Here is a 24411-nt window from a genome sequence, read left to right as displayed (position 1 = left end):
AATATAGACCCATCGAATTTTGCTTTTCATACTCTTTACTAATTTATATATTTGTAGAGTATAATTTTAATCGTGAATTAAATTTTTGAGATAAAATTATACATTTGAATAATAAATCACAATAATTGACAAATTAAAATATTTTAAGAATATATGCAAAAATTACTCTGAAAAATAAATTTAACTAAATTTTAAAATCTAAAAAATATTACACTAATTGATATAATTATTATATTATAATATTAATTTAGGATAAATATTAGGCTCGTATTTTGCACGGTCTTCTCGCAACTATATACAAAAGAAAAATAGAAAGAGAATAAACCCCAAAAGTCTGTTATTTTTTTTTTCTTCATTTTACACAGTAGCATCTCCCCTTCTAAAGCCCCTCTTATCTTCTTCATTCACAAGTACAACAAAGGAAAAAAACTTCATTGCTCTATACCCACCATGAAGAAAAACCGACCCGTTTTAGTATCCATGGATATTCCGGGTCTTGAATTATCCAACAGCACTAACATCATTCAACCCTGCCAGAACGGTTTTCCGGTTCATTCTGTAAAAAATGGGTGTAATTTTGGTTGTATTTCGTTATCATCAGAGAATTTAGATGAAAAAACGTTTAATAATAATAATAATAATCCAACAGCTGCTCAGCTTATAAGAAATCCTTTGGCAATGGTGGCTTTGGTTCCGAAAGAAGCTGCATTGTTTGCTGCTGGTGCTATTGCTGGTGCTGCTGCTAAGTCTGTCACTGCTCCACTTGATCGTATCAAGCTCCTCATGCAGGTTCTTTTTTTTAAAACTCTTTTAGTTTGTTTGTCGTATTTTGAGCGAGATAAGGCACAAGTACCCCTAACTATACGCGAAATCCCAATGACATATCTAAACTTTATGCGGTCCTATTATCCCTAAACTCATTTTTCTGTATTTTTGTATTCCTTTTATAATCGTGTGGCTGTCAAGTCAGCACTAACACAAAAGGAGCACAAAATAGAAGAAAAATAATTTTAGGAGGAATAGGGACCGTAAAGTTTAGGTGTGTCACTGATATTTCCGCTATAGTTTAGGGGTTACTTGTGTCTTATCCCTATTTTGATTGCTACAAAGTTTAAACAAGTAAATATTCCCTCCGTCCCATATATATATATATGATGTTGTTTGATTTGACATTGTGTTTAAGAAAGAAAGAAATACTTTCGAAACTTGTGTGATTTAAAATAAGTTATTGATGTTTGTGTGGCTATAAAATAATTTCATGAAGGATAAAATAGGTATTTTAAAGTTAAATTGTTAGTAAATATAGAAATGTGTTTTTCTGTATTCGACTGACTAAAAAGTTAAGTAGTTAAGTGTCATATAAATTGAGATAGAGAGAGAGTAAGATGTTTGAATCTCGTGGTGTTATATTAAAAATATGTTAAATGTACCAAAATAACTTTAAATCTTGTTGTGTTAAATATACAAAACAACAACTAAACCAATGTAATTCCACGAGTGAGGTCTGGGGAGGATAGAGTGTATGCAGATCTTACCACTACCTTGGGAGGTAGAGAGGCTGTTTCCGATAAACCCTCGGCTTACGGAAGAGCATGTCAATGCAGATACTAAAAAAATATGGCAAAGCATTCTGAAAAAAGAACAGTAGCTACATCAAAAGATTGTGATAGTCGAAGTAAAAGAGATAGTAATAGTACGTTGTTTTAAACATGTCATGCGGAAAATTGAAAGTAAAGAGTTGCTAAATAAGGGAAGATGCATTCTTTTTTGAAATGGACTAAAAAGGAAAGTAGGACAAACAAATTGAAACGGAGGGAGCAATTGTTTTGGGTGTTTTTAAGTATCACATTACTGCTGTGTCTTTGGATAATTGATTTTTTCAGTTGAATTTTAGGCTTCATTTCTTGATAGGATTGTTTACTTCAGGATTTGAATTTTAGGTTTCTGTTTGTTCAGCAGAAGATCTTTTTAAAAAACACAAACAAATCATTGTATATAGGTTTTAAGTATATAAAATGGGACCTAATAAAGTGGTGTGTATTTCCCCACGGACTCAAAAATAAAGATAGTACAGCATGGACTGTGTGGCAAGAATGAGTTCAAATCTTGATAAGTGAACCAAGCCTAGTATTTAGGTAGAGAAGGATAAGGTGGCACTCTAGAAATAACAGATTATTCAGCTGTGAAGAAAAAAAATAGACTGGATGAAGTAACAGTAGATATAAAGGATTCTTATGGATTTAGTGATACTTCATAGGTAGTACACTGTAACAAAATGTTCAAATTGAAATACAGTACCTAAGAGTGGAGTGCGAAATGAATTTGGAGCATATTTGGTTAGTGGACTGGATGAAATGACATGAGGTATGGCCCTAGCCCAAAAATGCCATCTCCTTTGAAGGAGTACCTCTATCTAGCCAAAAAATGCCACCTCCTTTGAAGGAGCACCTCTATCTAGCCAAAAAATGCCACCTCCTTTGAAGGAGTACTTCTATCACCTTCTACTCTCGCCATCTTATGCTATATCCTGAATGTGTAGCTTAAAATCCTAAAGAGGCTTGTTTGTCTTCATGTCTCTGGAAGAGGTAGAGAAAGAGCTTACATGCAGCTGCAATGTGTTTATGCTATTGTCCTGTTAACGTGTTAAAAAGAACAATTTGCATATTACTGCTGATTTTGCTGTACTATGAAAAAGGGGAGAAAGAAGAATTGCGTGATACATATCAGTGCAAGAATGATTGTGGGGTACTTCTCCTTTCCCTACCACTCCTCTGGTGCGAGCTCCATATGAGAATAATAAAAGTTTCTTTGTTGGAACTTGACATTGCAAGCATCCTTTCTCACTATGTGGTTGTGTAGCCGATATGGAAATTCTAAGCTCATACTTCTATCCTTATACACTGCCTCAATTTTGTACTTTGTACTTGATATTATCTTCAGCTGATGACACCTTTCTTGTAAAAAGCCTTCATACGCCTATCTTTTCAGCTTACTGGTATGGTGACTCTATGGCATTATGAGTTTGAAATGCATTTTGTATTTAACAGCAACCACTTTTACGTTTTCTATCTTGAACTATTTCTTCCTGATTTTTGCGTTGGTTGCCAGACACATGGACTAAGAGCTGGGCAAGAAGCTGCAAAGAAAGGAATTGGATTCATTGAGGTATTGTATTGCTGTTTCCTGTTGTTGCTTTCTGAGATATACAACATAGACAAGCTATGTTATTGAGTGTCCAGAAGTCTGGTGTTTCCTGTTCTTTGTTCATTTATATTGTGCAGAATTTTAGCATTATGATGATTGATCCGAAAGAGTAAGGGAGTGATCTGCAGTATCATAGTTAAAAACCATTTTATTGGGAAAGACAGAGACTCTCCCTTTCACTCTACCCTTGAGTGTAGAAATACAGTCAATTGGTCACTTGTAAGTTAGCATTGATGACTGACTTCTACCACCTACTAAAAGTTGCAGAGTGTTGCATAGGCCTCAGTTTCGATAGTTCTGTCTTTAGAAAGATTTATTTAATTTTTTGATAAAGACAATATGATGAATATATAAATGTGGTAACATACATTTTCTGCCTTTCTTTTTTCCTTCTCTTTACTTGGGTATAAACCTTTGATTCTCTCTGTAATGTTGTATGTCTTGAAGCAATTGAGTCCCTCATCGATTAAAAAGACTACAAGTACTGGATTTATAGTCTAAATGTGCTCTCCCACCTAATAGGCAAGTCTTTTGAGTCAGGCTTTCTTGTTTACCCTATAACAGTTGATATTAGAGTAGGTTGATCAACGCTTGAGGACCAACTGGTTGGGCGCAAGGAGTGGCCTGTACTCAGGATTGTCAGTTGTAACTTATCCCCAAAAAAGAATAAAATTATGAGATACATGCCATGTCAAATTTGGTCAGAGCCTCAGAGGGGTGCCAGGAGTGGTGACCTGGATCTAAACAAGTGGCACCAGCCGTGATCCATGAGGTCTTCGGCACTCAAGCGAGTGATATTTTCTTAAGCCAATTGAGTTCCTAGGGGTCCTGGTAATGGGTCTATCAGCTAAATGTGTTCTCCCGCCTAATATAGTCTAGTCTTTTGGGTTGGGTTATCCTATTTAGTATATAGCCATTTTGCTTTTTCTTCTTCTTTTCTGCAAACACAGACCTTCCATAGGGTGATAATTACCACTCATAGATGCCATCATTGAGTCATATGATTCTCAATTTTTTGATATATGCCGGAGATTGTATTGCAGGCGTTTACATTGATTGGGAAGGAGGAAGGTATCAAAGGATATTGGAAAGGAAACCTTCCACAGGTATTTGCACCATTTCCCCACTGAGTCACATTTCTTGTCAAATCTTGGTGACTGCTTTTTTAAGCATCAAGTTGATTATTTTCTGTTAATGTTTTAGGTGATACGGATCATACCTTATAGTGCGGTGCAGTTATTTGCATATGAAACCTACAAGGTAATGAAACATCTTTGAAGAGAACTTTAACACTGGTTTGTTTGTTTGACCAGAATAAAGTGATTTCACACTTCCTATTTTCAGAAACTTTTTCAAGGAAAGGATGGGGAGCTTTCTGTCATTGGAAGACTAGCAGCAGGTGCTTGTGCTGGCATGACTTCTACTTTTGTAAGTTCGCATTATGTGAACACCAAAGAGTTTTTTCTAAGTAGTTGTCCGTTTGGCATATAATTTTTGCAATTTTGTTTGCTCAAGTGAATAGAATAGACCTGGCAGAAACTTAGTACTTATTGTTATCTCGGTAATGCTACTGATCTGAACACTGTTGTTTACTTTATAAGATTTATTTGAAAACCTACCATTTTATCTCTCTTTCTCCCCCCTTGCAGGGAAGGGAATGATTGTGCATGCAGTATCTCAATTATTCCTATTCCTGTTCTTGTTTTTGGGTTAAAATTAGTTTCTTTTTCATCTATCTCCAAGAAGTTAATTTGTTGATTTGTTGTCAGGTAACCTACCCACTAGATGTTCTCAGGTTGAGATTAGCAGTTGACCCTGGGTATAAAACGATGAGTGAGGTAAGAATCGGATAACTCAGAATTTATGACACCAGGACATATCTGATTCAGAGTTTCAATTATTTCAGGTTGCTTTAAACATGCTGAAAGAGGAAGGCGTTGCATCCTTTTATAATGGTCTCGGGCCCTCTCTCATTGGAATAGCTCCATATATCGCTGTGAACTTTTGTGTTTTTGACTTGTGAGTCTATGTTCTTTTGAAGATCTTTTTTTCTATATCATCTGAAGACAAGGTCCTGGTGCTACTATAACCTAAATGACACTTTTCTGAATGTTAGGGTGAAGAAATCTTTGCCGGAGAAATATCAGAAACGAACTGAAGCATCTCTGGTTACAGGTTTGCTTTCAGCTACTATTGCCACTCTAATGTGCTATCCATTGGACACAGTGAGAAGGCAAATGCAAATGAAGGGTACACCTTATATGACAATTTTTGATGCCTTCCCAGGTAAACAAAATCTAAAAGATGTCATTGTCTGTATCTCTTATTGTAACTAGTTACAGATTTTGCCAAACTGTGTTTGTCTACGCCTCACTGATGAGTCGGTTAGAATGATGTTTTTTAACTGCAGTAATTTTATTTTACTGCTTTAATTTTTTGAGTAAATCTGAGTTAATTGTTCTTAGCTAGTTATCCCTAATTCTTAGTAATTAGTTAGGTAAAGATATTATTCTATAAAGATATCGTAGGCTAGGATGCTGATCATATTTTTAATGTTCTTTTCTGCAAGTTTCCTATAACTGTAAGTTCAACAAAGCTGAATAAAACAATTCTATTTGACAAAACTGCAGTATTTGTTTTTTCGCTAAGCCTTTTTCTGTTATTTCCTTAATCTCTTAGCTAAAATCCAACAGAATCCACACAAAGAGTGAGAAATAATCAACTTAATCAGCAAATTTTAAATAATCTTCTGAAGAACTTCACAGTGACCTTCAATTTAAGATGTTTAAAATAATAGGAATTGCACTTCTTAAAGAAAAATCCAAAAAACTGAATGTAAATATAATAAACAAATGCTTTTATGTTTCTCTGAGTAAACAGACATCTGAAAGGAAGGATTGTCTTCGTTCTTTTAACCTAAACCATATTTTTATTTTGCTTGTTTGATTCACATGTCCAGTTTTCAAGGTTTTGCATGATCCCGAATTCTTGATTCACGCATCCTGCTGTCCAAGTTTTGCCCAGTTTACTGGGATCCTAGGTTTGCTGCCTAAAGTGTAGTCTACCTTTTGGTAATAGTACAACCATTAAGTTTTCAAGTGCGCCGTTGTAGCCATAGATATTGTGGTACAAACATTGCCATGCCCATACAAGCCTTGCTTTAAACGGATGCATTTATTATGCTCGTTAGCCCCTTTTTTTGTTTGGATTGCTTTCTCATAGTTCGTCTCAAAATATGATTTGTTCCTTAAACGGCAATATCCACCTGTTTCAGATCGAATTAATATAATTTCTGTTTATATTATTTTGGTTTTAATCAACATCTTCACACCTATGACATCATCCAATAATGCTGATAAATATCTACCAAAGTTAGATATAATAGATCAGTTTTCTCATAAACTCTAGTCAACATAGGTCATGATAAATGGGATGAGCGAGAAAAAGAAAATAGCTGTACGTATTGTTGTAGAGCCGCTTTAACAAAACTGTTTCCCAATTTCTGATGTATTTGTGCCTTCGAATCCTTAACGTTTAAGTATCAAGAAGTATAAAATGTCAAAAAATGTCAATTCCTTGAACTTTTTGATTTTAAAGTTCACTTTGGGAAAAATAAACATTTAAAATTCAGTGACAGATTGTATTATAGTTTGAAATCCTTGTTTAACAAGCTTGAGAGGGGATTGCTCCCAGGGCTTTGGTATACTGGTGAGACTGCAACATGTGATGTGTGGATTAGGCAGCTCGTCATGGGCAGTGTTATCAATGGCGCTCGCCACTTCGCCAATGGCGAATGGCGAGGCAGTGTCACCACCTGCCTTCGTGGTGCTGTGACCTGCGAAAGGCGACGCCAAGGCGAGGATGGCGACATGGCGAGGCGAGGCGACAAAGGCGACACCTTTTTTTTTTTTTTTTTAATTAGGGTTTTAGGGATAAAAGGTAATTTTAGGGCTTTTTTTATTTTTGTTCAACCGATTTACTGCGTGTGTGACTGCAACCAAGACCTAAGGCAAGTGCGACTGTGACTTTGTGCGAGATTCCGGCGACTGGCGGCAGTGACCCGACAACTGGTAAGTGTCGTTTTCTCTTATTTGTTTTTCTACTTTCTTCTTCTTACTCTAGCGACTGGTACATACTGATTTCGTTCTTTTTTTTTCTTGATTTCTTCTCCTACTTTCTTCTTCCTCTGATTTCCTCCTCTGATTTTCTTCTTCTGTTTCTTATTTTCTTCTTCTATTTCTTCCTCTTTTTTGTTTCTCACAAGTCACAAAGAGTACACTATATTACTGTAACAGTAAACAATGTGTAAAAAAAATGAGTAAACAATATGTAAAAACAATCTATTTTTTCTATAACTTATATAATACAACTAATTAATATCGTAATTGAAATATTTTTTTAGTGTCTATCTACTATCTATTTTTAGGGCCCGTTTGGCCATGAAAATTTTTCCCTTTTTTTCGGAAAATTTTTCCGGAGTTGGAAATTGTGGTGTTTGGCCATGAAAATTCGAAAAATAATTTCGGAAAATTTTTCTGAAAAGGAAAAACAGGTTCTTGTTGTTTTCACAATTTTTCAACTCCAATTCCAACTTTTATTATTATTACATATAACCCCAATCTTTTAAATTTTTACGTAAAACTCTCCTTATAACATTACATTTTCAATATTACGTATATAGCAGTTTTAAAGAATAAGATAATTATAATTTCAAACTTAATGCTATCCTAATTAATATATATCTCTTTTTCTCTCTCATCATTATTTTTATCCCTTATTTAAGACATAAGACATTATTTTACTGTTAATTTATATTTACACCCATAAATATATAAAGTATTATATTTATACCCATAAATATATAAAGTATTATATTTATAATAGAAATACACAGTATGTTATATATAAAGTTTATAGCATGTATATACCATATACACATATATAAATATACTAAGCATATTTATAATATAAATATACGAAGTATGTTATATATGAAGTTTATACCATGTATATATCATATACACATATATAAAAATACAAACTATAAAGAAACATACTAAGCATATTTATATATTTCTGGTATATGATATAATATACCATAAATATGCAAAGCATGTTTTACATAGAAATAATTTATTCACGCACAGTAAAATCTTTCATGTATAAGAAAATTAAAGAAATAAATTAGCGGCACCCTAAAATTTAATAACAACTCATCATTTCCTATTTTTTAGGAACGGAAAATAAAGGAAATAAATTAAATAAATTTCTAAAAAAATAAATTTGTTTGAAAGATAATATTTATTACCTGAAAAATAGGGAGCAGTGATCTGTTAATATAACATCCATATTTAAAATTTTCAAATATGAGAAAATGGCTATTAATGTAAATATTATATATGTCATAATTGAAATTCATTAAATATGGTCATGTATATGTAATTATTTTTATAATAGTGGCTAATTGTGTTCTTTTTTCATTAGTAGGTAAATTTTAGTTGTGCGATTTTGATAGTTTGTAAAAGTTAGTGCATAAAATCATATTTAAAAAAGTTTTTTAAAAAGTCAAAATTTTTTTTTAAAAAAGACATGGCCAAATACAACTCCAACTCCAATTTCAACTCCAACTTCAACTCCAACTCCGGAAAATTTTAGTTTTCATGGACAAACGGCTACTTAATTTTTGACTTGAAATATTTCCTAATATATTAGTGCTATTGAGATTTTTTGATCATTTATATATGCAATTAATTATTTTAATTATTTTGTGTCAATTGTCGCCGCACTTTCAAAAGGCGCTCGCCTCGCCGCTTGGCGAGGCAGAGCCTTTTCGCCTCTTGTCGCCTTTCGCTGTCCAAAACACTGGTGATGGGTTCGAACCACTATCTACCGGGTTTGGAACCGTACGCCACCCTCCTGGATTTCTTGGTTATCAGAAAAGAAAAGGAACCACGAGAGGGGATCTGAGTTATTCTGAACTGAGAAAAATGTTCAACCTAATACTCTTTCTAATAGTTTTAAGTCACCCTTTTCTTTTTCAGGCATAGTGGCACGTGATGGTGTAGTTGGATTGTACAGGGGTTTTGTTCCCAATGCACTGAAAACTCTCCCTAATAGCAGGTACATTTTTCTCATTCCTATTGTCTTTTTCGGGTCTCTTTTCACTCTCTTTTGTTTTCTTCCTTTTGCTGCTCACTTTTTTCTCATTTTTCACGATAGTTATGTTTGACAGTTTCTATTGTGGATCTTGGCATAATATATTCGTTGATTACATTGATATAGTTAGGCTTGCATGTGTTTAAGTCTCATGCTTGGCCAAGTAATTTGCTATGTTTGCTTGGCAAACTGCTTGAAGAAATACTCAGCAGAGCTGTTATAATTGCCATCTGCAACATATTAATATCGTTGATTCATCTTAGGGCATCCTTTTTGCTCCATGAGATGACTGCATTGAACATTATCCTACCAATTCTGTCTTGAGCTAGGTTCATATATTTTTTGACCAATTATAAATGCAGAGACTTCATTTGGACTATGATATCTGTGTTGCTGATCCCCATCCTCCACCCCCCTACCTCAAAAAAACAAAAAAAAAATTGCGATGCCTGGTGACTTTATTTCTTCTCATCGCTCTCCAAGGGGGGGACCATTCCATATGAGGGATTACTGCTATTGTTACCGTGCACAATGATCATTGACGAAATTTAACATTCTAACCTAACACATCATTCTTTGTCTGTCTTCATTTTCTGGTGCAGTATTAGGCTCACCACTTTTGATACTGTTAAGCGTTTGATAGCAAGAAGTGAGAAAGAGTTCCAGAAAATTATGGATGAGAACCGCAGGCAAAAGGCAGAGTAATCCTAGCTATTTCACCAAGTAGGTTTTCTGGTTGCTTGATTCAATGGAGATAATTGATCTCCGCATTATTCATCGTCATTTACAAATATTGGTTCGACGAGCAAGAAACTGAGCTGTCAGTAATCTAGTTTGTTACCTAGATCTCCATTTTTGTAATACCAGGTTTAGTTGCCAGAGTAGTTAAGTTGGCTGTCTTATGGCAATATCTATATTTTTCTTTTGCTCATTTAAATGTAGAATTACTTCATTCATTTGTGTTCTTATGTTTGTAATGTTTGAAGCGACTTGCAGTCTCCTTTATCCTTAGTTTATTTGTTTCCACCTTGTAATGGAAAAAAGCTACTCCCTACATTTCATTTTGTTTGTGGTTTTAACCTAAGTAAGCATTAGTTACACACTATTTAGTATTTAGGTGTATAACTAATGCAGGGGAATTTAGCTTTTTCTACATTTTGTCCACCATATTTGTGGTGGGTAGTTTTGTAAACAATTAAACAAAAAAGAAATTATGGAATGCATGTTATTTTTTACTACACCAAACTAGATGCTGCATAAGAAAAGTCTCAACATAGCTAATGCAAGCATAATTACCAGCATTACTAATGCAAACATTATGAATACACCATATTTTACACTATTACACTTTTTATACTCCCTAGCAAATGACCGTAAGTGTCAATAGTGTTCGAGTTCCTATTTTGCAAATGGTGTTAAGAGTGTCTACACAATATATGTACAACAAATAATTGAAGTTAGTGAGCGTCAATCAGAAGTTTTAAGCGACGGAGAAGCGTTCTAGAGAGTAAACATTTTTTTTAAAGAGTAAACTTTTAGCATAAGTGGAAGTAAGACTGCATATATATGTATCACAAATTTAGTCAAACATAAGAACGGAATTGAGGTGAGTTTAGATGGAAACAATTTAGATCTCAAGGCTTGTTATCAAAAATGGAATGATAAAAGTAGATGTTACACACAATCAAAATGGGATGATTGAAAAGATGTATTATGAGGGTGTTTATGTGATAGGAATTCTATCAAAAAGAAAGGTAAGTTGTATAGAATAGTTATAAGACCAATGTTATATTGGAGTGAATGTTGGATCGCTAAAGTAAGACGCTATAAGATGAGCACCTCAAACATGTAGATGCTAAGATGGATGTGTTCTCATACAACACCAGAAAACATTATAAATAACCACACGTTGAAAAGGTTCAAGTAGCACAGATAGAGGATAAAATAATAGAAGGTCGTTGCTTGAGAAATTTTGGCCATGTTTTACATCGACAGCCGTATGTATCAGTCCGTAAATGTGAAATCATGATGAGTAATACTGCTAGGTAGACCCGGAACCACTTAGAAGGAAGTTGTATTAAAGGAATCCCTCATGAAATTGTAGAGTTGCATCAATAAGGTTTTGACTTTTGAGCTTTCTCATCTTGATAAAACTTAGAAGAAATATTAGCTTGCCAAGGAATTGGGACATTGTAGGTAATGTTAGCATCAAAGTCAGCACAGAAGAAAATATGATCATTGGTAAGGTTCTTGATCAAGATTGAAAATGACATGAAATCGCTTTGACACAGAAAAGGGTGAAAGAGAGATTGACAAAAGATGTAACTTGAAATTCTTTAGTAACCCTTGGGAAGAATAAAGAAGCTAGGACGACACCTAATGGCATAATTAATCCAATAAATATTCCCAATGTCAAATAGTACTTGGAATTATTTACTGAATCAAATGTTCTAGTGTTGGTGAGTTTTCCTCAAGAAATCATGCCTACTGTCTCCCAAAAATTTCAGTCTGAAATTTTCTCGTTTAGTTATATTTTTCAAAAGTGACCTTGAAACTAACAATTGAGTACATATTATAGAAACAATGTGACATAAAAATATTAAAATAAAAAATAGATGATACATAGAATAAAATTAAATTTTTTAACAAAATATAAAGACATTAGGAAAACTTTCCACACATGAAATAATCTTGAAACAATAACACCAAAAGGAGCACATGTTTAGCTACTTTTTTTCTTGGCGTATGTTTAGCCGCGGTGGGCTAAAATGCATCGACCATGGCAAGATGACGAAATATTACAACAACCACAACAACGATGGTAAACCCTGGCAATGGAAATACGACATACACTCCCCTTTGACGATTAGGAGTTTTCTCCCAGCTAAATTCCAATTTATTCAGGAGGAGGAGTTAGAAGACGAGTGTAACAATGTTCAACCTGATATATCAACATTTGAGCCAAATTACAATTCTCTGATGTGAGTGCTTCCATGTCTACGTCCACATCCATACAACCAACTATAAAAGTGCCTCAGATGCCACCTCTTGAGGACTCTTTTTCACTGGAGCGATTACCATGAAATGCCTCGGGGAAGGGGATTTTGCTAGAATACGCGGATAGCAAGGTAAGAGATGTAAATTTTGAGAAAGGTGACAAAGTGCTATTGAAGGTGTCACCTATGAATGGTGTAATGTGTTTTGGTAAGAAAGGTAAGTTGAGTCTGAGGTATATTGGATTCTTTGATATCTTCAATGGGTAAGGTCAGTGGCTTATAAGCTGGACTTACCTATTAGCTTGAGTGGGGTTTATCCGGGATTCCTCGTATTTATGCTCAAGAGTACCACAGTGATGCTTACTATATTGTTCGTTAGGACATCGAATTGCTTGACAAAGAACTCTCATACAAAGGGGAGCCAATTGATATATTGGATAGGGATGTGAGAAAGTTGACAACCCGATTTATTCCATCCGTGAAAGTTTAATGGAGGAACCACATAGTTGAAGAAACAACTTGGGCGATGGAGGTGGATATACACAAGCGGTACCTGCATTTGTTCATAGACTCAGGTAATTACTCTTTATTTTAGTTATGTCATTTTGGGCTAATTGTTATTCGGGGACAAACTAGTGGTAATTGGTATCTAATGAAGTGAACCAATTCATTGTTACACTAAATAAAAGAGTAGAACTTTTGCAATTTTTTTCCTTTAGGCAATGTTTGGAAAATTCAGGGCCGACCTAGTCTTAGGTGTATCTTTAGGGTGTGATGGTCTAAGGAAATTTGGTAGTAAATTGAGCATTAGTGGGTTTGTTTAATTTGATTTTGTAGTAGAGGAAGAGTTTAGAAACCCTTAGCAACTTTCGGTACGTAAAATGGATTAATAGAACATTGATTATAGAGTTTACTGTGAAAGAGTTAGTTCGTGATATTGGATTTGGAGAGACGCATTGTAAAATAGCCTGAACTATGGTGAGGCCCCGAGTTGCTGCCTTGGGGGAACTGTTGTATCATTAACCGTATCGCCGTAATGGAGATCTTAGTGTTCTATGAGCCGCTACAGTTGTAACTTTATTGTCGTAGTGGTAAAAATGTAGAATTTCAGTTTTTAAAATCAAAATACTCATTTTACATATCTTGTTTTCCGAAAATGAGTTAAGGCTTAGCAAGGGGAGATTTTTTGCACTTTGGGGAGATTTTTTGCACTTTTGGGAGTTTTCATCTTTAAAGGTAAGGTTTTCCTACTTTCTAAACTTGAATTACTTCCTAGAATCCTTAGAAATCGTTAAAATCATGTTCAAGGTAGAAATTAGGGTTTAACCCTAAATTATGAATTAAATATAAATTGATGAGAATTCGAGTAAATTTAGTTGGTAATGATCTTAGGGTGTTTGAAAACACGTATTTGATTAGAATTATTACTGTTTATGCTAAAATATGTAGAATCCATGAAATTTAAAGTGTATAAAACCCTAAGAGGATGAACTGCCATGACCCAACTAACCAAATCATGCGGGCACCTACTTTAAATCCATCTAGACAGGAGACCCTTATCACTCAATTGAAATATATGTAGAATTCATTAAGCAACAATAAATTCTCTTAATTTGTAACAATCGATTCACAAAACTTTAATATAAAAGAATACTTTTTCCAAGGACCCAGTCTAAATAGGTACAAGATCTACTATAAGAAAGTACAAAATAGTACACATGGCATAATTTCCACCATAAGAAACAATGATAGAAGTTTCTAGAGATCTCTACTGCCTCAAGTATGAAATATCTACTGATCCTGCAACCAGACTATTGATGTGCTATGGTCTCATAGCACTTTCGATGCTTAAAACTAGAAAATAGCAAGTACTTAGGTTCGTTTTGGTAGATATGATATATTTTTGTGTCTATTTTGTAGAAAACTAGGTTTTGGAGCTTGAAAGGAGAATAAAAGTTGAAGTTGCTGAAAAGACTGCATTTATGAGCCTACTTACTGGCGTACGTACTAATTATGGACATTTTAAGTGGCTTCGTATATTTCAGAGGTGCCAAGTCCAGAGAACTTGAAAGATGATTTTTGTCCTGACATTGACGAAGGGATACTTACGTCTCATAGGTACTATTTATGATGCCGTAAGTGCCAAAAAAAGTATCAGAAGTTGAAGGTTCAGAGAAGGTTAATATTGAAGAGATTTATGATACCTATGATGGGGTCACTTACGGAACATAATGTAACATCCCGTATTTTTGGGCTAGACTTTGAAGTGTCTCTCTTACGTGTGTAAACTATAATCCCATGATTTACTTTTGAATTCATGTGTCATGATCTTTATCCTAGTGTATGAAGTGATTTCTAGGTAAAAAATGTTCATAAGAATCACTTAGAACAAAGTTGAGTTAAGAGCCTTTGATTTGTCCAAAGTTTGGTATTCGATTCTACAAGGGTATACTTTGAACGTATATAAATTTTGATATACATAGAATTTAGTAGCTCAAGACCCACCAAATTGTAGATAATTGAGTAAGCTTTCCAACGATACCAATTTCTCCTTAATATGATACCCGAGCAAAACATTATAACCATTTTCATGAGAGAGGCAGTGAGGGCACGCGATTAGCCCGCGGCGCACACTCCATCGCCTGTTCCTATTTTATAGCTTTTGGTTCCACATTTTTAAGGGCAAATGGGTCATTTTTCCCCACCCAAATTCATCCGTAACACATAATTAAAGCCCCCAAGGAGCATTATTGGCCCCTTTATTCATAATTTCTCTCCAAGAAAGCCTTCCTTTCCAAGAACAAGCCCTAACCTCCTCCCAAGAACTTCAACTTCAAGTTACATTCTCTTCAAGATAAACAAGAATCTACGTTCTCTAGTCCAAGAATTCCAAGAAAAGCTTTCAAGATCATCTCCAAGGCTTTTCAAGGTCAAGCTTTCTTCATCAAATCAAGCATATTAAGGTATGTGGGGTTATAAACAAGGGTATCCTTTAACCCTTGTTCCCAAATTACATGATTTTAAAATTTAACTTACTTGTTTTGAAGTAGGATTCATACCCAAGTTTATATATTCTTGAAGCATGTGATTATCATGAGATTTAAAGCTTTAAGTATATCAAGAAGTGCTTATGTTTATGTTATTCACTTACATGATATATATAATGAATGAGATTGCACTATCTTGACTTGTTATTACTAAAGTATTTCAAGATTGTAATTGAGCATAAAGTTTTATTATGAATTGACATGAGTTTAAAACATGGGTTTTAAGCCCTAAGTTTAAGTATTGAGATTTCAAGAAGATCATGCTCTTAAGTTTTATTTGATAAGTTTATACCAAGAATGAGTTTGAGTTTTCAAGAAGACTATGGTCTTAAGCTTCTTTGATGGTTTTATACTAAGATTTAAAGAAAGATGGATCTTTTGATCCCAAGCTAAGAGATGGAATCCACATTTATTCATTTTGATTACATTTTAAAGAAAAGATAAGCATAACTGGTTTTCATTATAAAACCCTTATGCTAAGTTAAGGTGGATTTCCTAAAGTATGAGAACTAAGTAATAAGGGAGTAGTATTTAGCACCGAGTTGGGTATGCGTCCAAGGCCACATGCCCCAGAACTATGAGCCACCGTAGGTTTAAAGTCCCAATATTGGTTAAGTATAGTGATCACTTAAGTTAAGGTCCTATTCCAATGGAAAGGGTGGGACATCTTTTCGTAACGTAAGCTCTCCCACCGTGGGTAAGACGTTGGACTCCATGATAGTTCACATGTTGTATATCGGTTAGAAGAACCTCCCTGAGAAAGAGTAAAGTAAGGCTTTTAGAAACTAAGTGTTATGGCTTACAAGGATTGTCTTTATGATTTATTACTCATGTTTATGATTTTATAGCTTTTGTTTTATTCAATCCCAAGGTGAGTCATTTACACTTAGCATGCATTATTTAAAGTTTTATATGTACAATAAGTTATTGTTTTAACTTATGCATTCACCCCCACATACTCAGTATATTTCAGAAGTACTGATCCATATATATGTCTATGTGCTACATTATCTCATAATGTAGGTACAAGTTGTAGTGCACATATCATAATCAGACAGTTGTAGCTTTCAGTTAGCAGATGATGAGTTCTTTTGATTTGAGGACTCGAGTCAACTACAGTTTTAGTACCATTCTTTTATTTAGTCGTATAGATTTAGGATGGTTGGGAGTCATGTCCCGGCTACCTATAGTCAGTAATAGTAGAGGCTTCATAAACAGTTAGTAGAGTTGATGTATTTGATTTTAGTTTTGTTTTGTATAACCAGAGTTGTAATCATTGGAATAGTTTTGTTTTGAAGATTTGAGATAGAGACTTTTCTTCCGCTCATTTCTTCAAGATTTATGTATCTTATTCAGTTGCTCACGAGTTATGCTAGTACAAGGGTTAGCTTAGGATCACTTGTGGTCCTAAGCATGTGATGCAGGGCATTACATATAAGTACCACTTACTCCCCATAAGTGTCTTTGTAAGTGGGATTCTTGCAGTTTGAAGAGTATAGGTCACTTATGACAACCACTTATGGAGCGTAAGTGCCACTTACGAGGGTCATAAGTGGCTACCAGTCCAGTTTTTACTATTTTTTTTGGTTAGGATTTTTAGGATTCTGATGTAAACTATAAATACCCTTTTGACGTTTCTCTATTAGTTTATGCACTTTTTACACTCATAAACATATATTGATTTCAAGATTTGAATTTTGATTTTGGAATCCTTTGTTCTTGGTTTTATGGTTGATCATTAATTTGGGATTACTGGTTTTGTTCTTAAATTATTATGAGATTCATCTTATGCTTTCTTTATCGAATTTAATGGATATTTTTGCAAGCATGAGCGGCTAAACCACCTAACTAGGGTTGTGGGAACCCTGGTGGAATAACAAAGTAGAGAAAGTGCAACGTTGTTCTTGATCAATATTCTTGCATGTATTGTGGTCATCTTCAATTTAATTATTTTCTTAGCAGTGGCCAATGTTGAGAACCTTCTTGTATTCACTACTTACTTCACAGGAGAGGTAGATATTAGGAAATGAAAATCACGATAGTAATTTGAGGCTACCAACCCTCTTCTAATTAATTGACACTTAAAAGGGAATAGTTAATCTGAGATCTTTGATAAGGGTTAATAAGGCAACATCGAGATTAAAAGGTAAAGAGTGAAAGTCAGTAAAGGCATTCATAAGACGATTAGAGATACATAACTTATCAGATTCTACAAGCAAGATGATAGGATAATTTAACGGAGCCTGACAATCTACGTAGTTAAGAAGTCAGGGATAACACAGTCCTAGTATTCATCTTGTATTAGTTTCAAACAAAGCAACCAAGACTTTTCACTTTTAATACTGTTTTCACTAAACTCCTTCATTTACTTTTCGATATTTTTCTAGCTACTTCAATAGATTCGTGTGAGATATTCGACCTATTCTCTGTTGGGATCAGAGGCTACTATATTTGACATCGATTGTATTATACTTCTTGGAGGTATAGTTTTGGGTGACATCAAATTTTGGCACCATTGTTGGATAATATAGTTATAGATTAATTGACAAAGTTTGTTGAGGTTGTTAGGTTTTCTTTTCTATTCTTGTTGGGTCATATGCCAGTGTATGCACAGTACTAGGATTCAATGCAATCCCTTGATCTTGTTTGATCTAGAGTTTGAAAGAACCCTACTACAGAATCCTAAATTGTTAAAACATAGTCGTGAAGCTCATCATGAGAGGCTTCGAGATGATCCACTTAATTTGCCTTCCCTATCTCTGTATGGTGTTTAAGAGATAGCTGTGCTATAATACCCCATGTCTAAAAGCTTCTGTGTATTATACGACTCAGTCTATTAAGTCGTACATACTTCATATAAGTCATATGTAGTGACTCATACCCATGTCATTGTAGGGTAATTTAGATTTTGTTCAAGGTAGGAGTTAACCCCAGAAGTTATAAAGAATCATACGAGTCGTATAATGTGAAGTCATGAGTTCAGCAGTGTAGGCTCCCTAAGATTCTATCCAAGTTATGAGTGGGGGGGGGGGGGGGCTACAAGTCGTATAGAGATGTTACTAGTCGTAGGTTTAGATTCATATGTTGGCTAGTGTATACTCTCTTGGATTCTTCCAAGCTTACGAGTTAGGAGGCCTACTTGTACCTCACCATGCGAGTCATATGATTGAGTCAAGAAGACTGACGAACAATTTTTGAGAAGTTTAGTTAAAGGGCCTTTTGGTATTTTCCCCTCTATTAACTCCAAACCCATGACTATATTCCCAAAAGAGTGTTATTTTCCGTCCCTTTTCAGTCAATTAACAACATTATCTCTCCTTCTATTTCCAAGAACATCAAGATTAGGGTTTCTCTCACCAAGTCACCATTCAAGTCCCAAAGTTCAAGCTCTCTTCACAAGTCAAGAAATTCTAGGTATGTGAAATTTATGAACAAGGTTATTCTTTCATCCTTGTTCTTAAAAAATATGATTTTTAAGATTTAATTCACTTGTTTTGAATTAGGGTTCATACCCAAATAACCATATTCTTGAAGTATGATACTATCATGTGATTGAAGCTTTAAGTGCATCAAGGTTTACATATGTCCATGTTTTGACTTATAAGATTCATATTGTGATTTGAATTTCATTATCTTGACTGGAATGTTTTTAAAAGATTCAAAGATGATTATTTATCATGGTGTTTTTGTCATGAATTTCTATGAACTAAAGCATGAATTCCAAGTCCTAAGTACAAGTATTGAGTTTATAAGAAGTTGATGCTCTTAAGCTCCATTGATATATTCTATAACATAATTTAAAGAAAAGTTTGATCTTTTGATCTAAAGATAAGACATGAAATCTACAAACTATTCATCTTGATTATGACTTAAAGTACAAAGAAGCATAAATAGGTTTCATTCCATAAGACCTTATGCTATTTTAAGGTAGATTTCTTAAAGTATGAGCATATAAGTATTCTCGGAGTAGTAACTACATTGTGTTGCTAGACTCGGGATCAAATCTCTCTTATTTGTTTCTAGAACTGAGATGAAATCACTATTATGTAACTCCATTGGTTTCTATAAATTTTGGGGTAGGTCCTGAAAATCTCTCCCAGACCTTCTCAGTTTCTACCCTAGTGGGTGAGTCAGTTGCTGCTAGATGAGTCTCTAGGTAGTGTCCTACTACCATCCTCCATAAGATCATACTAGCAGACCTAATAGAATTAGATATGGTAGGCTTTGATGTTATTCTAGGCATGTATTGGCTCTATTAATGCTACACATATATAGATTGTCGCTCCCACATAGTAAAGTTTCAGTTTCCTGATGAAGCAATTTTTGAGTGGGAGGGTAGTTTTGTGTCTCCCAAAGGTTGATTTATATCTTATCTCAAGGATCAAAAGTTAATATCAAAGGGTGTGTCTACCATTTAGTTCAAGTCAAAGATGCTAAGTCTAAAGTTCAGATAGTTTAGTCAATTCCAGTAGTAAATGAGTTTCTGGAGGTTTTCTCAGAAGATCTGCCAAGAGTACCTCCAGATAGATAAGTAGAGTTTGGTATTGATCTTCTTGGTGATACTCATCCCATCTCTATTCCTCCATATCGTATGTCTCTGATCAAACTTAAAGAGTTAAAAGAGCAACTTAAAGACCTCTTAGATAAAGGTTTCATCAGACCCAGTGTTTCTCTGTGGGGTGCTCCGATCCTATTTGTGTGCAATAAAGATGGTACTCTCAGAATGTGTATAGACTGCAAACAACTAAACAAGGTTACCATCAAGAACAAGTATCCCATTCCTAGAATCGATGATTTTTTCGATCAACTTCAAGGTGCCCGGTGGTTCTCCAAGACTGCCCTTAGGTTGGGATACCACCTATTGAAAGTTAGGGAGCAAGACATTCCGAAGACAACGTTCCGAATAAGGTATGACCATTTTGAGTTTGTAGTTATGTCGTTTGGACTAACAAATGCTCCCACAACCTTTATGGATTTGATGAACAAGGTCTTCAAACAGTACTTGGACATGTTTTCCATTGTCTTTATAGATGACATATTGGTGTATTCCAGGAGTAAGGAGGAACATGCAGACCATTTGAGAATAGTGCTGTAGACCCTCAAGGATCGTCAACTATATGCAAAGTTTGGTAAATATAAATTTTGGTTGGAATCTGTTACCTTCTTGGGGTATGTTATTTTAGGGCTGGTATTTATATGGATCCTCAGAAGACTAATACAGTGATGCACTGGCTTAGACCCATCACTTCATTCGATATCAGGAGCTTTTTGGGTTTGGATGGATATTATAGAAGATTTGTGGATGGGTTCTCCTCAATAACCCGTACTATTGACTTAGCTGACCCCAAAATTAAAGTTATATGGTCAGATAAGTGTGAGGAGAGTTTCTAAGAGTTGAAGGATAAATTGACTTCAGCATCACTGTTAGCTCTGCTAGAATAGTTAGATAGATTCGTAGTGTATTGTGATACTTCCAGAGTTGGGTTAGGTTCCGTGTCGATGCAGAATGGAGAGTGATAGCCTATGCCTCTAGGAAACTTAAGGATCACAAAAAAAATTACCCAACCCATGATTTGGAGTTAGCTGCTAAGTTTTTTCCTTGAAAATTTGGAGGCACTACCTTTATGGTATGCATTTTGATGTATTTACGAACCATAGGAGTCTTTAGTATGTATTTTCTTAGCATGAGCTGAATTTTTGATAGAGAAGGTGTTTAGAGTTGTTAAAATATCACAACATGAGTGTGCTCTTTCATATAGGTAAGACTAACGTGGTTGCTGACGCACTGAGTAGGTTATCCATGGGTAGTGTGGATCATGTAAAAAAGAAAGGGCAAGAGTTGGCCAAAGAGGTACATAGGTTAACTTGTTTGGGAGTATGGTTGCTCGATACTGATGTTGGGAGAGTAATAGTTTAGAACAGATCAGAATCATCTTTGGTAGTAGAAGTGAGGGAGAAACAACAAATTAATTCCATACTTAGCCAAATACTGGAAGCAGTCCAGCAATAGAAGGTTGATTTTTTCTCTCAAAGGGGAGATGGTGTACTTCGCTATCAAGGTAGACTTTGTGTTCTGAATATAGACTGGTTGAGGGAAAGGATACTAGCCGAGGATCATGGTTTGAGGTATTTAATTCATCTGGCTGCTACTAAGATGTATCGCAACTTACAAAAAATTTATTGGTGGAATGGTATTAAGAGGGACATAGACGAGTTTGTAACCATATGTCTAAATTTTTAGCAAGTTAAGGTTGAACACCAAAGACCAGGTGGTACATTGCAAGATATTAGTATCCCTACTTGGAAGTAGGAAGTAGTAAATATGGATTTAATCATAGGGTTTACTCGTACAAAACTTCAGCATGATTCAATTTGGGTCATAGTAGATCGAAAAACTAAGTCAACTCATTTTCTACTTGTCAAACTTCAGATACTGTGGAGGATTAGGCTAGAATGTATACTCACATATTAGTTAGACTTCATGGGTTACCCTTTTCCATCATTTTAGACATAGGCATGGAGTTCACTTTGCTATTTTGGCAGTCTTTCGAGAAGGGCCTTGGTAAAAAGGTTAAGCTTAGTACTACTTTTTATCTGCTGACTAATAGTCAGGCAAAAAGTACAATTCAAACATTAGAAGACATGCTGAGGGCGTGAGTTTTAGACTTTAAAGGAAGTTGGGATGACCATTTACCTTTGACTGAGTTCACTTATAACAACAGTTATCACGCTAGTATTCAGATGGCTCCTTTGGAAATATCGTATAGGCTTAGGTGTAGGTCACCTATAGGATGGTTTAAGGTTGGTGAAGTAGATTTAATTGGGATGGACTCTGTTCTTGAAGCTATGGAAATGGTCCAGTTGATTCATGAGAGATTGAAAACTACCCAGAGCCATTAAAAATCGTATGTTGATATAAGTAGAAGAGAGCTCCAGTTTGAAGTGGGCAATTGGGTATTCTTAAAAGTATCATCTATGAAGGGAATAATGAGGTTCGGAAAGAAAGGGAATCTGAGTCCCCGCTTTGTTGGGCCGTATGAGGTAGTGAGGCTTGTTGTGATACCCTATACTTTTTCCTTGCCCAGTTTAGCTCCTAGTATGTCAAGAGACAACTTCAAAAGTGTATAACTCTGGATACAAGTAGAATTTTCTAGCTCTAGGCCTACCAAATTGTAGATAATTGAATTATCTTTTAAACGATACCAATTTTTCCTTAGTCTAATACTCGATTGAGAAGTTATGGGGTTTTCAGTGAAAAATAGTAGAGCATTGCGCCGCGGTGAGGTGCAAAATAGCAATTGTCTGATTTTTAGTGAGGCACCGCGATTAGCCTGCGTTGCGATAAAGTACAAATTCTCGTTCGTCCCCTTTCCAGTAGCTTACCATGATTTTCTTGTATTGCATCAAAATTATCAAAACAATGACACCACGTCACGGTGGAGTGCAAAATGACACTTGTCCTTTTCCAGCGACGCAACATGATTACACCGCGTCGTGCCAGAGGCAAACATGGCACTCGTGCCTTTTCCAGTAAGCCACCGTGATAAGCAGTGCGTCATGCCGAGTCCCAAAATCAGGATTTCCAGTTCCGAGTTAATTTTTCAAAAGGGTATTCTAGTCATTTCCCAAGCCCCCAGTTTGTGTAAAACATAAGATTTAACTTATTCTAAGCATTATATGCTCACTTTTTATCAAATTACTCTCCAAGAAACCCTAGAACCTCCAAACTTAAACCCCAAGAAATTGAAATTCCACCATTATTTTTCCAAGATAACTCAAAATTCAAGATTCCCAATTCAAGATACTCAAGAAATCATCTTCAAAAGCACAAATAGGAATTCAAGTTCAAGCTTCTTTATCAATTTCATCAATTAAGGTATATGGGATTTTCAACAAGGATAATTCTTTCATCCTTGAGACCAAAATTAGTTTTAAATTTGATTTTTACATGAAATTATATGAATTATAGTTTAGGGTTTATACCCACATATTACTATTTGAAGATTATGAGAGATTTAGATGTTGAATTGCTGGTCTACTTTTGTATTTTTATACGTATTACAGTAATTTCCAGATTTAGAATTGAATTATCAATATTTTCAATACCAAGCATGAACTTTATGATGATTTGATATGAATTTGATGCATGGGTTGTTAAGCCCTAGTTAAACATTGATATTTCCAGAAAGACAATGTTTTAAGCATCCTATAATTAGTTATTTTTCAAATATTTTTGATAAAGATTTGATTTTTGATCCTCAGTTAAGATATGGAATCCACTTTACAATTTTATTATAGTTTACAAAAACTAGATTAGCTTTGCTTACAGTTGGAAATAGATAGATGCATAATTGGTTTTCATTATAAACCCTTATGCTAGTTTTAAAAAGTTGATTCCCAACAAATGAGCACACAGATTAAAGGGAGTACTATTTAGCACCGAGTTGGGTATGTTCTTATGCCCTAGAACTATGAGCCAACGTAGGTTTAGATTATCAAATTATTCCTATTTCTATATGGATGACAGTTATAGATGTGATCACTTAGATTAGGTTATACTCCTTGAAAAGAGTATGACACCTCTCCCAACGTGAGGTTTTCCCATACGGGAACTAGACATTGGATACTATAATAGCTTACATAGTGTATGTTGGTTAGCAGAACCTCACTACAGCCTAATAGAAAAGACTACAGAAAAAAATAACATAACAGCTTTTAGAAATCAAGTGTAAAGGATTACAATTTATTCAAATATTGATTTTATAAGACATTGACTATAAGATTTCAGCTTTCAGTTTACAGATATAAAAGTGTAATCCCTTTCTACACTTAGATAGTATGATTTCAAGATAAAATACAAGTATAACTATTATAACGAAGTGTTATAACTTAGTAGATTTATACAACATGCTTTATCACTCATGGTCACAATTCTCAGTTTTCAGTTATTCAAGCTATTGTGAGTCCTCTACACTTAGCATGCATTCTTTTGAAAATTTAACCTAATG

At 34.7% G+C, this 24411-nt stretch overlaps 1 protein-coding gene across 1 annotated transcript; it reads left to right on the top strand.

Moving 5' to 3' along the window:
• The first annotated feature begins 290 nt into the window (after positions 1-290).
• Positions 291-10365, top strand: LOC107842667 (thylakoid ADP,ATP carrier protein, chloroplastic). The gene is made up of 10 exons (XM_016686621.2): positions 291-789; positions 3109-3165; positions 4248-4310; positions 4408-4464; positions 4549-4632; positions 4974-5042; positions 5111-5223; positions 5321-5490; positions 9246-9324; positions 9963-10365. The coding sequence occupies exons 1-10, from the start codon at positions 451-453 to the stop codon at positions 10063-10065; spliced, it is 1134 nt and encodes a 377-aa protein (XP_016542107.1). The 5' UTR covers positions 291-450; the 3' UTR covers positions 10066-10365.
• Positions 10366-24411: the final 14046 nt, after the last annotated feature.

The sequence above is a fragment of the Capsicum annuum genome, chromosome 9, assembly GCF_002878395.1.
Source record: "Capsicum annuum cultivar UCD-10X-F1 chromosome 9, UCD10Xv1.1, whole genome shotgun sequence".
Classification (NCBI taxonomy): Eukaryota; Viridiplantae; Streptophyta; class Magnoliopsida; order Solanales; family Solanaceae; genus Capsicum; species Capsicum annuum.
Note: the sequence above shows the minus strand (reverse complement) of the source record. Positions and strands in the feature narration are given on the sequence as shown.

Excerpts from the sequence above, each read along its gene's own strand:
- LOC107842667 (XM_016686621.2), top strand. The coding sequence starts at position 451 with ATGAAGAAAAACCGACCCGTTTTAGTATCCATGGATATTCCGGGTCTT. Across the intron at positions 4,465-4,548 it reads TTGCATATGAAACCTACAAG|AAACTTTTTCAAGGAAAGGA; the intron begins GTAATGAAACAT and ends TCCTATTTTCAG. Across the intron at positions 9,325-9,962 it reads AAAACTCTCCCTAATAGCAG|TATTAGGCTCACCACTTTTG; the intron begins GTACATTTTTCT and ends TTTCTGGTGCAG.